At 41.0% G+C, this 13,469-nt stretch overlaps 1 protein-coding gene across 3 annotated transcripts in view; it reads left to right on the forward strand.

Annotated features, from left to right (window-relative positions):
* Positions 1-13,469, forward strand: part of stxbp6 (syntaxin binding protein 6 (amisyn)) — an 88,443-nt gene that overhangs the window by 65,999 nt on the left and 8,975 nt on the right. For 2 of the 3 annotated variants that reach the window (XM_050061657.1, XM_050061658.1), the window contains exons 3-5: positions 5,432-5,562; positions 7,040-7,205; positions 10,416-10,514. In XM_050061657.1, the coding sequence (XP_049917614.1) occupies positions 5,432-5,562; positions 7,040-7,205; positions 10,416-10,514 (396 nt within the window). The remainder of the gene's footprint in view (positions 1-5,431; positions 5,563-7,039; positions 7,206-10,415; positions 10,515-13,469) is intronic. The other variant, XM_050061659.1, reaches the window with a different exon arrangement.

Below are 13,469 nucleotides of genomic sequence, written 5' to 3' on the forward strand. Positions count from 1 at the left end.
AGAAGGCCTTTTAAAAGGTAAAATAGCAAAAACAAAAAAAAAGAAATCAGAATTTATCCACAAGTACATACACAACAATACATTCACAAATACCCCAAATAAATCTGCATTAATACTAGGGCTGGGCAATACGAAGATATTATATTGTTGTTGAGATACAAGACTATATATCATCTTCGATTTTGGATATCGTATAGTGTTTTCTTCTCTGATTTTAAAGGCTGCATTACAGTTAAGTGATGTACATGTATCAACTTACCAGACTTTTCTATTTGTTTTAATTATTGCCTTCACCTATTTAGTCATTAAATCTGCTTTATTGCTGATTATTTATCAGAAATATCATTGTGTTAATATTTTTCTGTAAAACAGACAGCCAAATATCTATCTATATATATATATATATATATATATATATATATATATTGTGTATCAAGATAGAGCGTAAAAAATACTGGGATCTAATTTTCAAGACATATCACCCAGCCCTAATGGATACAGCAACGAATCCATACACAGAAATACATCCCCATAAAACACAAAATACTGAAACATAACAATGTTGTTTCTCCTTGAGCCATGATTTAATACCTCAGTTAAAAACATTAAAATTGTATTGCATTTTCAGTTTCATGGTTTTCCACCTTTAACAGAGAAGCCTGATTGTCCACATGAGGTTTTGTGGGATGCAATGCGACAGTTAAGAAGAAGAAGATATACTTTATTAATCCCTGAGGGGAAAGTCAATTTTTTTCACTGTTGTCATATATACACAGGCCTGAAATACACACATACACAAACAGGACCTATACATGCATTAAATGGAGAGATGTCAGTGAGAGTGTGGGGGCTGCATTAGACAGGCGCCCTGAGCAGTTGGGGGTTCAGTGCTTTGCTCAAGGCATCTCTCCAGCTACCAGTCCGTATGGGGACGTAGACCAGCGACCCTCTGGTTCCCTATCGACAGAGCTACTGTCACTCAAACCCTTGAGATTTAACTACAAAAAAATAAAAAAAAGAAGTTGCCGAACTGCCCGACCAGACTGTGACTTAACATGGACTAAATTTCCTTCCACATGTGAGGAACAGATAATTTATTATGCATTTCTTGTGTTACTGTATGCAACTGTCTTTCTAACCCTGGAGTCAGCGTGATTGTTTTGAAAGAACGCTCACTACAAAGCTTGTGATATGACAGTGAATATTGTAATGCAGGAAAGTGTCACTCAAAGCCTCTCAAGCTCGGGGGGTCAAACTCATTCATAATCATCTTTGTTTCCCATCTATCATGTTTTACAGTGTGCTGTAGGCGCCAAGACTACAACTGGTGATTCTTCCTATGAGTGGTTGCCAAAGTAAAACTACTGTATTTTCTGTATGTGATTCGTGATCTGTCATCCCCCTGCGGTGACTGATTGTTTTGCTTTGAGTCACAGTACATTTTGCGATAAGCAAACACATTTGGAGCTTGTGCACAGCTTGGCATATTCCGCTTGATTGGAAGGCAGGGTACACTTTTTTCACAGAGCACTGAACTGAAACAATTGATAGATGAGTAATTTATTCTACGGAAATGCCAAACATTCACTGGTTGTCGCAAGTGAAATCTGAGGATATTCTGCTACTGTCCATCACTGACTTCGTCTATATACACACTAGTATTCAGCTGTTACTCCGTATATGACAGTATTCTGAATTTGATGCGGGGTATGTAAACATATATCCTGTTTTGGTTTTCCGAATTAGGTCTTTTCATCAATGTAGCATTTTACCATTAAAGACATGTGGGATATGCTGATATGTTCGAGTTTTAGAAGCAGTCTTTGTACATATAGACAGCACATTGCAATATGCTTCTCAATAGGGAATTTTACTGTTTGTAAAACATGGCTCTTGCCTGTTTATGTTAGATGGAGATGACAATGAATGATGGATTTTACTAGCTGCATTGATACTTTACTAGTCTTGTATTTCTCAGCTACCAGTTCTCAAGTGAGAGCAATATAACCTCTTCTCTACTTCATCAGTTTGGGGGAGGTAGCGCTTCTGTGTTATAGTGTATCATCCGACACAAATGCAGCTCAGAGACAAATTATTCTCGCTGCGAATTGGGTGACCTCAGTTTCTAGACTCCTGCCCCTCAACACGCAGGTTCATTACATCCAGCTGTCGTCTCCTTTATGAAATTTTCTGTTTTCTGGAGCTTCCATTAGCCCTCTGTGTGACCCGAGACAGATCTGATCACTCACTTCATCTGTTTGTCATGGTTGTGGCTGTCTGTTGGAATAAAAATAAATTGTCAAAGGAAGATTAGAAAGAAATGACTGCCAGTCGGGCTGTATTGTATCTGTCTGCCTCTGTCTCTCTCTGTCCCACCCTGCAACCTTAGGTCAGTGCCTCAAGTATTAACAGCAGCTGTCTAAATGGATACACAAAACATATCCAAACATCCCTCCTCTCAGGGGAATTCACTTACTGCATGTATCACCTGATGTAACATCCAGCCCTACCTATATTCTCAAAATCTTTTCCAGAGAAAGGCGTGTCAGATGTTTCACAAAACAACCCTGAACAAAAGGCAGAATGTCACATTGCAGCCAGCAGGGATGCTGGCGGTTTTTTGGAGCGATAACAAGCAGAGTAAAGAGCAACAGCAGTGAAAGTCACCCGAGCACTTCCTCCTCTTTCTGAGATGACACAATGGCAAACATAGGAAAGCGGAAGCAGAGGTTCACTGCTGGGGTTAAAAAAGCAACACGGGACACGATGCCCCTCAGAAGTACAAAAGGATTTCACTATCCAGTTACACACACATCCAGCAGTTCAGACACATGATAGAACTGTGAGCTTCAGTGATCTGTAAACATATGGTTGTGCTGATCTCTTTACAGGAAGAGTCAAACACATATATGTGGGAATAGGTGTGAACTGTAACGCTGGAGCAAGTGAGGCTAAACTGAGGAAATAATGATGATGAAACACCATAGTTATTAATTAGGGATGCTCCTAATGACTCCTAATGAGTCTAATCCCCACAAAAAATCGTGAAGCTCAGAAACCTTGCACACTGAGTCCGATGCATCTTATTGTTGTATTCGTTGCGAAAATGTCCTCCTTTACCTCTCTCCACTGGAGTTACCTATCTGGCAGTCATCACTCCCTCTCTGTCTTGCATTTGGCACTGCAGCTGCATGAAGGGGCGGAACTGTCCTCCACATTCTCCTCCTCTTCTTCATCATCCACCTGAAAATTACTATAATACCTGTTGACACTGAGCTGTCTGAGTTATGAAATGATTCTGTGCGCCCCGTTCGTCCATCTTGTAGCAGCTGTGTCCTGCCGCCACATTTCTTCCCTGATTCTTGGTCAAACGTCTCTAAAGGCTCTGATGGATGTGAAAAACGCAGAAAATCAAACCTGTTCCAAATTTTTAATGACAAACTCTGCGTGAGGTTTTATTTATTTTTAGATGTGCGACAATTTCGGATAAAAAAAAAATGGTCTCAGTGTGCAAAGGACTTAAATCACCTGNCTTGTAGCAGCTGTGTCCTGCCGCCACATTTCTTCCCTGATTCTTGGTCAAACGTCTCTAAAGGCTCTGACGGATGTGAAAAACGCAGAAAATCGAACCTGTTCCAAATGTTTAATGACAAACTCTGTGTGAGGTTTTATTTATTTTTAGATGTGCGACAATTTCGGATAAAAAAAAAAAATGGTCTCAGTGTGCAAAGGACTTAAATCACCTGACGTTTAAATGGAAGTTTAAGCTTAGACTAAGTAAGAAAACACTCTGAAAACAATCAAAACTGGGGACAACTTAATCTGTAGGGTGAATTAACATTGTCCAAAAAACACCATGTGTATTAAGAGCTGTTGGAAATTGTTAATAACATTTTTTTTAATAACCAAATCCTATTTTAAATGCCGCTAAAATGTGTGGCACTTTGCACCGTGCAAACCTTGTCCAACAAAACATCTTATTAATTAAAAGTGAACAAATATTATTTATGTACTGAGTAATTAACATCCTGACTCATTTCCAAAAGCACAACACATGCACACCCATGCAGTAACTCTCTCATGGATGAGTGTGCACACAAATTGGCACACTGACACACACACACACAAACACACACAAACACACACACACACCTGAGGCTTCTCAGGATCTCTAGTGTGCCCTAGAGCATTTCTCATTCAGCCTAGCAAGAAGATATCAAGCCAGCGCCAGTGCAAGTGTGTGTGAGGCTTGGACATACTGTACTTTCCACACTGAACGTCTGGGGACAGCTGCAGAATTGTAGATATCTTAATAATAAGTTAACCAACCAGTATTTCTGGGGTCAGCTAGAAAGAGTATAAACCTTTAATTGACTAGTTGACTAATCATGCGCATCCCTATTATTCATAAATGTTACATTTTATCAAATGTTACTATAATAATAATGATAATAATGACTAACACCTTTGATTAACAGTTACAAACTGCTGTACGGACATAAAACAGCATAGCAATGAAAAACATGTCGATAACAGACTAAGTATCAGGTAGCAGAGCAAGTATTACTGAATGCTGAAAAAGCTCATTGGATCATATCCCAAATTACACAGGTAATGCCTCAGAATATGCAAGCAACATACTTTTTATCTGGATCTGAAACGTTATGGACCCTTATTGTTGTGCAGCTAAGCATCATTGTTATTGCACCACCACAACACCTACAGAAATGATTGTAATGGGAGCACAATGTAAAGCCATTGTTGATTTGTGCTATCATTATGTCCGTTTTTCTCTTGTGACTTGTTTAAATGGTAATACCTTCATGCTTGAACGCAGTGTAATTTGTTACCCGTTAGATTTAGTCAGCAGTGCAAGAGAAGAAATACATCACTTTCTTCATGAGAAATGAGTTGTGTCCAGTGCGGTGTAAAAATGCTCAGCAATTTCTGCTTTGACAGGAACAATATAACTATGTGTTTATGCTCTTTGCTCAGTGGTGTGGAAACAATGTTCCTTATATAGCTGGAATGCAACAGAAACACACTGCACACTATACTGTATACATTACTGTGCACAATTTGGCAGGATTCATTTAAAAGCTAAATCCACATTTGCAGGGTTCGTCTGTTCATGGTTAGGCTGTCTTCTCATAGGAAATGTTATCGGGGCCTCTGTTGCTCTTGGCTCCAAAAGTGAAATGTCCATTGTTAATGGATGCTTTTGTTTCTGCCGCCCACAGAAGGAAGCTTGTACTTAGGCTTGACTCTAATACTCCTCACCTTGTGACCCGAACTGTCCATTTATCCTAATCCAAACCTCTCTAGCCATACCATAAACATCAGGGCTACAAGATAGACAGGAAACTCATATACTGGAATTTAATGTTGGCGTTAAATCTTATCTGGTGTGTTGTTGTTTTTGTTTCTACAGTGACGAATAAGAAACCCTCCCATGTATCCATCACCAAGGTGAAGCAGTTCCAAGGATCGTCCGCCTTCGTAAAAAGGTCGCAGTGGACAATCGACCAGCTACGGCAGGTCAACGGCATCGACCCGAACAAAGTATGTCCTTTAGATTCCCCTTCAATCATTGCTTTTTTGGAGATGGTGATGGTGTTTCCAACACATTCTCACTCCGACCTTGTCACATATTGATGTTTGGTCATGGACTTTCCACGTCCACATACGCCGTGCAAGGTACCCTGGCTGTATTGGTTGTTGACATTTTGAGACACCGTGTCAAGTTCTGCCCGTTACATACATTGTCTTCTTTCAGATACACTTCCGTTTTCACAGGAGATTTAACCTTTACATACAGTCTCTTTCAAAATAAAAGCACTACGTCGGTACAGCACTGCAGATTGACATTGTTTTTCCTTCGACAACAAACACGTGGTTGGCTTCAGGCAACAAAAGCATGTGGTTACATTTAGGAATAAAGAACAAGGTTTGGCTTTAGACTCTTACGGGACGCGAACACCACTCTCTTGGGTGAAAATGTTTGTTGAACCCATCCACTACCCCTCTGGCCCGCCCCAATCGCACTTTCACTGCCTTAACTTTCGTCCTTGTCCCGCAATGTTTCCCCCTGATGTTGCCGGGCGCCGGTAAAATATAACGTCAACTCATGCCGACGTTAAAGGACGCCTTTTTTTGTTAGTTTCTGTTGCCGCGAGTCACTGCCCAAGTGCCGGATTTTGACAACTTCAGAGTGAGAATGGGGGCCTGTTTTCACTTCCAATAATGGCCCACTCTCACACTCACGTACAAATTGGGAGATATTGATTATATGATTGCAATGAAACAGTGTGTTTCTCCGGTTTTTTTTAATACAACATTTGATAATAAAATGCTGATTAAATTAAATAATTTAATAGACTATTGACAATTTATTTGTTTGGTTGTGAAATGGTCGCAATCAGACGGCCACATTGTGACATCCACTCCAAGTATAAAGACTCAACGTCCATTTTTGATATATGAAAAACATGTTCATGCTAGCTATGTACATCTTCATATAAATGATAAATTATATAAATTAAAACAAATTACTGGGCGTGCTTGGAAGAGCCAAAAAGCTTAATCCAAGCTGTCTTTGGTCGCACTTGTGAGAAGTTTGCTTCCTGGGCTTTTTGCCAGAAAGTCAGGTGACATAGTATAAAGAGCGGCAAAGTCCACGTAGATAGACAGATGTGGTGGATGAATGTGCAAAGCACGAGATTTTCACCCAGAGACCTGTGTGAGTCATCGTAGGTTATTATTTGTTCATGTTAATGTCATTTTTTGATGTTGCTAGGATGCTCAGGAAGGATGTCCAGCTGAGGGCTGAGTAATGTCCCAGATGTTGGTGCCACTTTGATTTTGGAACCATTTATTTAACAATAACAGGACGTTACAATTGGACGTTCAAACAATGGTCATTTAACATTTCAGTGTTTGCTGGGAAATAACTATTCATGCCCCCTTTTACCATTTCTTTTCCTGAAAGCTGTTCCTTTTCCCTGACACATATATCCCTCTGACTGTCATTGCTTTCAAGGACTGTCCAGAGTTTGACCTGATGTTTGAGAATGCATTTGACCAGTGGGTTGCTGGTTCAGCAGGAGAGAAGTGCACCTTCATCCAGATTCTTCACCACACCTGCCAGCGCTACAGCTCGGCGCGGAAACCAGAGTTTGTCAACTGTCAGTCCAAACTGCTGGGGGGTAAGACAGCTTTAAAACAAAACAAAACAAAAAAACACTACTCACCGTCCTTTAGTTAATATTTCTGTTCAGAACACAGTGGCTCTGCTGCGCCAGACTCACTGCTGTCACACTGTGCTGTAAGCCAGTTTGAATCTGATTATGTATGATGACAACCAGCACCTGGTGCGTATGAAAATGCATGCTTATTCCTCGTCCTCGTCCTCCTCAGCATCTGTCGAGTGCTCTGCTGAAGTGAGGTCAATGAGAACGTCCAACCAAATACATCAGCTGTGATTCAAAGCATCTGACACAGATCAACTGGTTTAAAGCACATTGAAATACTTGATGCAACACTAAAATAATTACCCCTGATTTATGTGATGTTGACACATTTCACTGTGTGCTAGAAGTGTGAGACTTATTATTTTCACTTGGTTTCCAACCATTCAGAATAACAATAAACATCAGAGTGAGAGCTGTAACAGTCAATTAAAAGCTAACAACCCCCTTTGAAAATAATTTCAGCAGAACTAATATGTGAAGACAGGCTGATCAAACAAGTCAAAGCACAACTAATTCCAAAATGTTTAAGACATGTAAAGAGTGAGTGTAAAACGGCGTAATTGGCTATTTCCTGGCCGCAAATTGTGTGTTTAATGCACATGAGGTTAAGGGTTCTGGTGCTTTCCTTTAGAGAAATATCCAGTAGGCAATGCAGCATCCTGAGCAGTTTAATCAGCTATTGATTTCTTTACCCCCAACCCTTATCTTTGGAGGTTGGGGGTAAACTCTTTCTCCTTCTTTCAACCTGTTGTATTATTCATGGAATTATTTATGGAAACACAACTCTGATTCTGCCTCCTGCTGCATGTCCATCTGCCCCTTGTGAGCAAGAATCAATCACCAGAGATTGATATTTACAGAGATGTTGGAGCATTACAGAGAGGCGAGACTAAGTGAAATGCGTAGAAAGACATTAAAGTTACTGGCAAATTTCTCACTTTGCGTGTGGGAACCCACTATCTACTCACTGATTATAAAACTGCCGGCTCTCTTCAACATTCTCTTAGGTTGCCTTGACCTCCCTCCCACTCTGGAAACCATGTCCATATTTAACTCATTTAAACTGACCCTGGTGCATATTCTAATCTCTGCATGTGTAGGTGGGGAAGGTAGTGGTGTCCCCGAGAGCACTGAACACGGAGGTCTTTAGAGTAGGATGGATTATGGAGTGCAAATGTTGAATATCAACCACACGCCTCCAGTAGATCTGAAAATTACACTAAGAAGCCCTGTAGCATTGTTCTTGTGGATGATTATAAGACACGTAGCGCTGCCCCTGATATATAATATGCTTTTAATAGAAATGAATGTACCCATAAAAACTACACGTCCTAGGGTTGGGCCAGCTGCTGTCAAGTGATATATCATAAGAAAGAGCCCATGAATGAGACTGTAGAGACTCCCATGACCTTTTACCTGCAAAGTCTCATCTCATCACCCCAAAAAAGACATGAACTTTCTAGTTAACAAACACAATGTGCACCATGAGCATCTTTCCCCCTTCCAGCTCTAATTGATTTCCCCTAATGTTGCTTGCCTTGGCTCACAATAATTTGTGCATGGCCTGTCAGACAAAGTGGCTCTGATAGTCCATTTATAAACAAATACAATATTATGTTAATCACGAGGTCATATTACTTATTACTAATGCAAGTTGGATGTAGCTCTGTGACGCTGACAGTACAGGTTACTAATGTGGGCTACTGTTTAATTCTGCCAGAACGTTTTATAATGACAAATGCTGGTTCAGCTGGTTTGCATAAAGTCAAACCGGTTTAAGCTCCTTCACTGGACCATACTGGCAAAATCAAAAATCAACTCTACTGTCCTGTTTGAATAAAACAGTGCTGTGGTTTTTGTAGTGACAGCTACAGTGTCAGTCGAGCTATTGACACCTCGCTGTAAGTCCATCTGGCCAATGATCTCATAATGACCTCCTGACTCTCAGTGAGTACGGGACGCTGTGTGTGATAGACTAAAAAGTTGACAGTTCACCACGCACATTGTGACAGGACGAACAGAGAGGAAGCCAGCCTGCTGCCAACTCTGTCTGCTCCAGTTTAAGTCTCACACCAGTGCAAAACAAAAATCATGACGCTGCTCAGGTGTGGGACCATAACTGTGGGAGACACTATCTGCAGAATCCTCCAAGATGCCAGCCTCCAGAAAACACAATATATAAATAGTCAATGCACATAATTCTGGGTGAACGCTATCGACACCGTTAGTAAGTACCCTTGATGGACAAGTATGTTTTGCCATACAAAGATAGGGAGCATGTGAATGAACATGATATTAGTTGTCAGTTCTCCCATGTGTGTACTAGGGCTGTCATCACAATGTCATCAGCAGCTTTTTTTTTCACTTGAGCTTAATCTTGCTCCCATGCTGATAATGCTACAACAAGAGCTCCTGTCACTTGGGCATTGAAAATGCAGCCAGCAGCCAGCTTACCCATGCGTTGCATCCATGAGGTAATATTGTGAACGGCGGTATCATCCCGAGTCTCACAATGTTAAATATGTGATAGGCACCTATATAAAATTAATTAGAGTTGATATCATGATGCAAAACCATTAAAGTAACACTCTAGTTTTCAGTACCCTCTTAATAGCTGGTATAACTCTAGGTGAAGTGATACCGCAGAGTTTAAGACTTAGATGCACAGGCCTTGTTTTTGATCCTTGATGGGGCATGTAATTGGTCCAGAAATAAAAGCAGCTAATTTGCTGATTGCCTTGTTATCAGTGCCGACTTGGGCGGCTGCCCACACTCATATACTCTGCGATACCCCAATTCCCACCTGAGCTTTTCCGTCTTACTGGCACACATTCATGACTTGATTCTAAACGAATTGTTAAATCAGTAAGCTAAGTGGATGCTTCCAACCTCTCAGCATTAGACAAACTGGTCTCCTAGTAGTTTTGGCTAAATGCTCCGTGTGAAGTTTACTCTCAGGGAGGTTTAAAATTAGTGGCTGGATTAATAATTAAACAGTAACCAGTTTCAGTTTTGTTTTGGTGCATGACAATTACAACCAAACCCTCAACACCTAACGTGTGATTGAATAATCAAAAAACGGTAACCACTTTTGACTAATTTCAAAATTATGTCACGTTTTTAACATCATAGCTGACTATGACATTTGATATTTTCTCATCACAGAAGACCAAGATGTAGATTCAGTCATTTTCCGTTGCAAGGTCTATTTGAACAAAAAGAGGAAAGAGTTTGTTGCACACCATGGTCATCTACTAAGACGAGGTAAGCCAGTGATAACTACTTGAACTAAATTTATAAAGTTGTATCTATTACTAAAAAGTGTCCTTACCGAAATCAAGGTGGTGAACAAGGTGTCTCTGTTAAATAGGTGAATCCCCTGCTTGCAAGTTATGAGTTCCAGTAGTGGTCAGGTTGGATAAGAGACCAATAAAAAGTGGCAAACAAGAGCAAACATGCTACCACAGCCCAAAACATTTCCATTAGGAGAAATGGGTGCAGCTTCAAAAGTAATGTCAAATCAAAAACACATACAAAAATGTGCTTCAAATGGAATACATGCTGCAGAAAGCCAAAGCTAATACATTCATTGCAAACACGCAACAATGCAATGTCAAAAACATACAGACCCTAAAAACAAATGCAACATAAAAACGCTGCATGTTCAGGCAACACAACGGGAGTTCTCCAGGCCTCCATGGGGAGCACTGAGTGGAATAGATTAATTTTCAACCCAAGAGAGAGACACCAGATGAAAGAGTGTGTTTGTGTTTGAAGCTAGAAGAAAAGTGGAGTAAAGAAGCAACATAAATAGGTATGTATTGTGTTTTAGATTTCGCCGTACAGTGTTATAGAAGAGCAGCATATTTACGCTCCCCCTAGAGGACTAGAGAACTTGGGTCGTTGTTGACTGGATATGTAGCGTTGTTGTTGTTTTTGGAGTTGGGTTGTGTGATTTTGACTTTGAATAGCGTCTGTATTTGCAGTGTGCTGCCTATTAATGTATTTGTTTTGGCTTTATGCAGTGTTTGTGTAAGTTACCATACATTTCTGTTGTATTTGTTTTCAATTTTCATATGGACTTTCAGTGGACTGCCCCCATCTAAGCTGGGAAGAGTTACTGCCCCAAGTGAAGAAGTTCAAGGATCTCAGGGTATTGTTCATGGGTGAGGGTAAAATGGAGCTGAGTTGGAAGGGAAAGCTCTTGATTAACCAGTCCATCTACGTGCCAACCCTCAACTTTGGTCATGAGCTTTGGGTAGTGACCGAAAGAATGAGATCTTGGATACAAGCAGACGAAATGAAGGCTCAGCCTTAGAGATAGGATAAGGAGCTTGGATATCCAGAGGGAGCCTGGAGTAGAGCTGCTACTTCTTCGCATTGAAAGAGTCCATTTCAGGTGGTTCTGGCATCTGATCAGGATGCCCCCTGGGTGCCTCCTGGTAGAGGTCTTTCAGGCACGTCCAACTGGAGTCCCGGGGTAGACCCAGAATATGCTGGAGGGATATTTCATCTGGCAGGGGAACACCTCAGGATCCCTCAGGAGGAGGTTGAAAGTGTTACGGGGGAGAGGGGCATCTGGAGTACCTTGCTCAGCCTGATAACCCTGCGACCTGGCCCTGGATAAGTGGATGGAAACAGATGGATGGTTTATGTAGTTCTGAACTGGCATCGTTCCTAAAGCTGCAGCACACTTCTTCTAAAGGAAATGTATTGGGAAATAGTAGAATGTTTGCCCTTATTGGCCACTGTACCAACATTATCTTGCAGTGAGCAAATTTTAAATAACCATCTACATCTAAAGGAGCACTAGTTGGCAGATATGCCTCAAAAAAACTACAGTACACTACTGACTACAGTAAATTGGGTCATTCCGCAAAGTTGGATTTTAAAAAAGTTTAATATAAAGCCTGTCCTCTTTTGCCTCTTAAACTGAGGGCTCCGCTCTTGGCTCTCAGGGACTGAAGCGACCTCTGTGTTGTCATTTTTAGGAATCTACTGTAGTTAACATTTACACACACACAGCTTGCCTCTGTATGCACACAGTGAGCACGAGGTCAAAATGTCCTGGGTTTGCGTTGTTACTGTGGGGGTTGACTACATGCTGAAAGGGATTTTAAGTTTAAGGTTATGTGAGTTATGTTCACTGTCCTTGCCCCTCACTGTCACACTGTGTGTGCAGAGTCACTGACTAATACGATGCAGAGGTAGATCACAATTTGACACGAGGACAGCACAGTGATGAAGTGCTTCTTCCTCAGTACTCTGTTCTTCTGTACAGCATTTCACAAATTAACATTTAAGCTCAGACAAGATTATAATGATGGAAATTATGGCTGTTTAATGCATTGTGTGATGCTGACATTTATCTGCTGATTAAAGCCACTGAGAATGGGCTGTTCATGAATACCTAGTAGCTGTTAGAGACTGTGGTACATTCAGTGCAGACTGTACCATTTTTGTCCCCATAGGTGATCTTACTGCCTTTTTTAACCAGCATGACAGTGACTAAACGAAAGGCCGACTGAGCAAGCAAGGTCAAGCCTTTCCCCTCGTGAAAGATCGGCAGGGTCTGAGTGATATCCTTGCTTCTCTGAGTGGTTAACCAAAGGGTTGAAGGAGTCATTCAGGCTATACATCCACCTCCTCACTTCAAAGTGAGCATCTATAGGATGCATAAATATGGACATTAAACTGGATCAAATGTAGTTCAAGCAGATGGGAATAAACACGATAATACAGATTAATGTCCTAATGACTGTATAGGATCATTTGTCGTGAACCTCAGCCCTGGATCACAGTTGAGTAATAGCACAATTGAGTGTATGTAGGTGGAAATGAAGATAGCTTGTGACTGCTGGTGCAAGTCGAGGTCCTGGATGCCAGTGAGGGTTGGAACAGGGAGGAGCAGCATTGTGATGGTTAGGAGACAATTATATGATAATAGGCATATACAGTAGGGTGTATAGACAGTATATATTTCACAAGGAGGGAGTGGTATCAGGGAAAAAAAGTACAGATGGATAAATGATTTGGGAAGGACGTAGAGAAAGGGAGAACTGCCCTGTATAAAAGGTTTGGGAGTGACCATTAAAAGAGAGGAAAGAGAGAATTAACTGTTTGGGGAATAACTGCAGGAAGACTGTGGAGAAAAGGGACTGGATGAAAGGTTATAGAAAAATAATAGGTGTCTGTCAGGAGTGCCGGAGGGAGGTGCCC

This window comes from Epinephelus moara, chromosome 14 (assembly GCF_006386435.1).
Source record: "Epinephelus moara isolate mb chromosome 14, YSFRI_EMoa_1.0, whole genome shotgun sequence".
NCBI lineage: Eukaryota > Metazoa > Chordata > Actinopteri > Perciformes > Serranidae > Epinephelus > Epinephelus moara.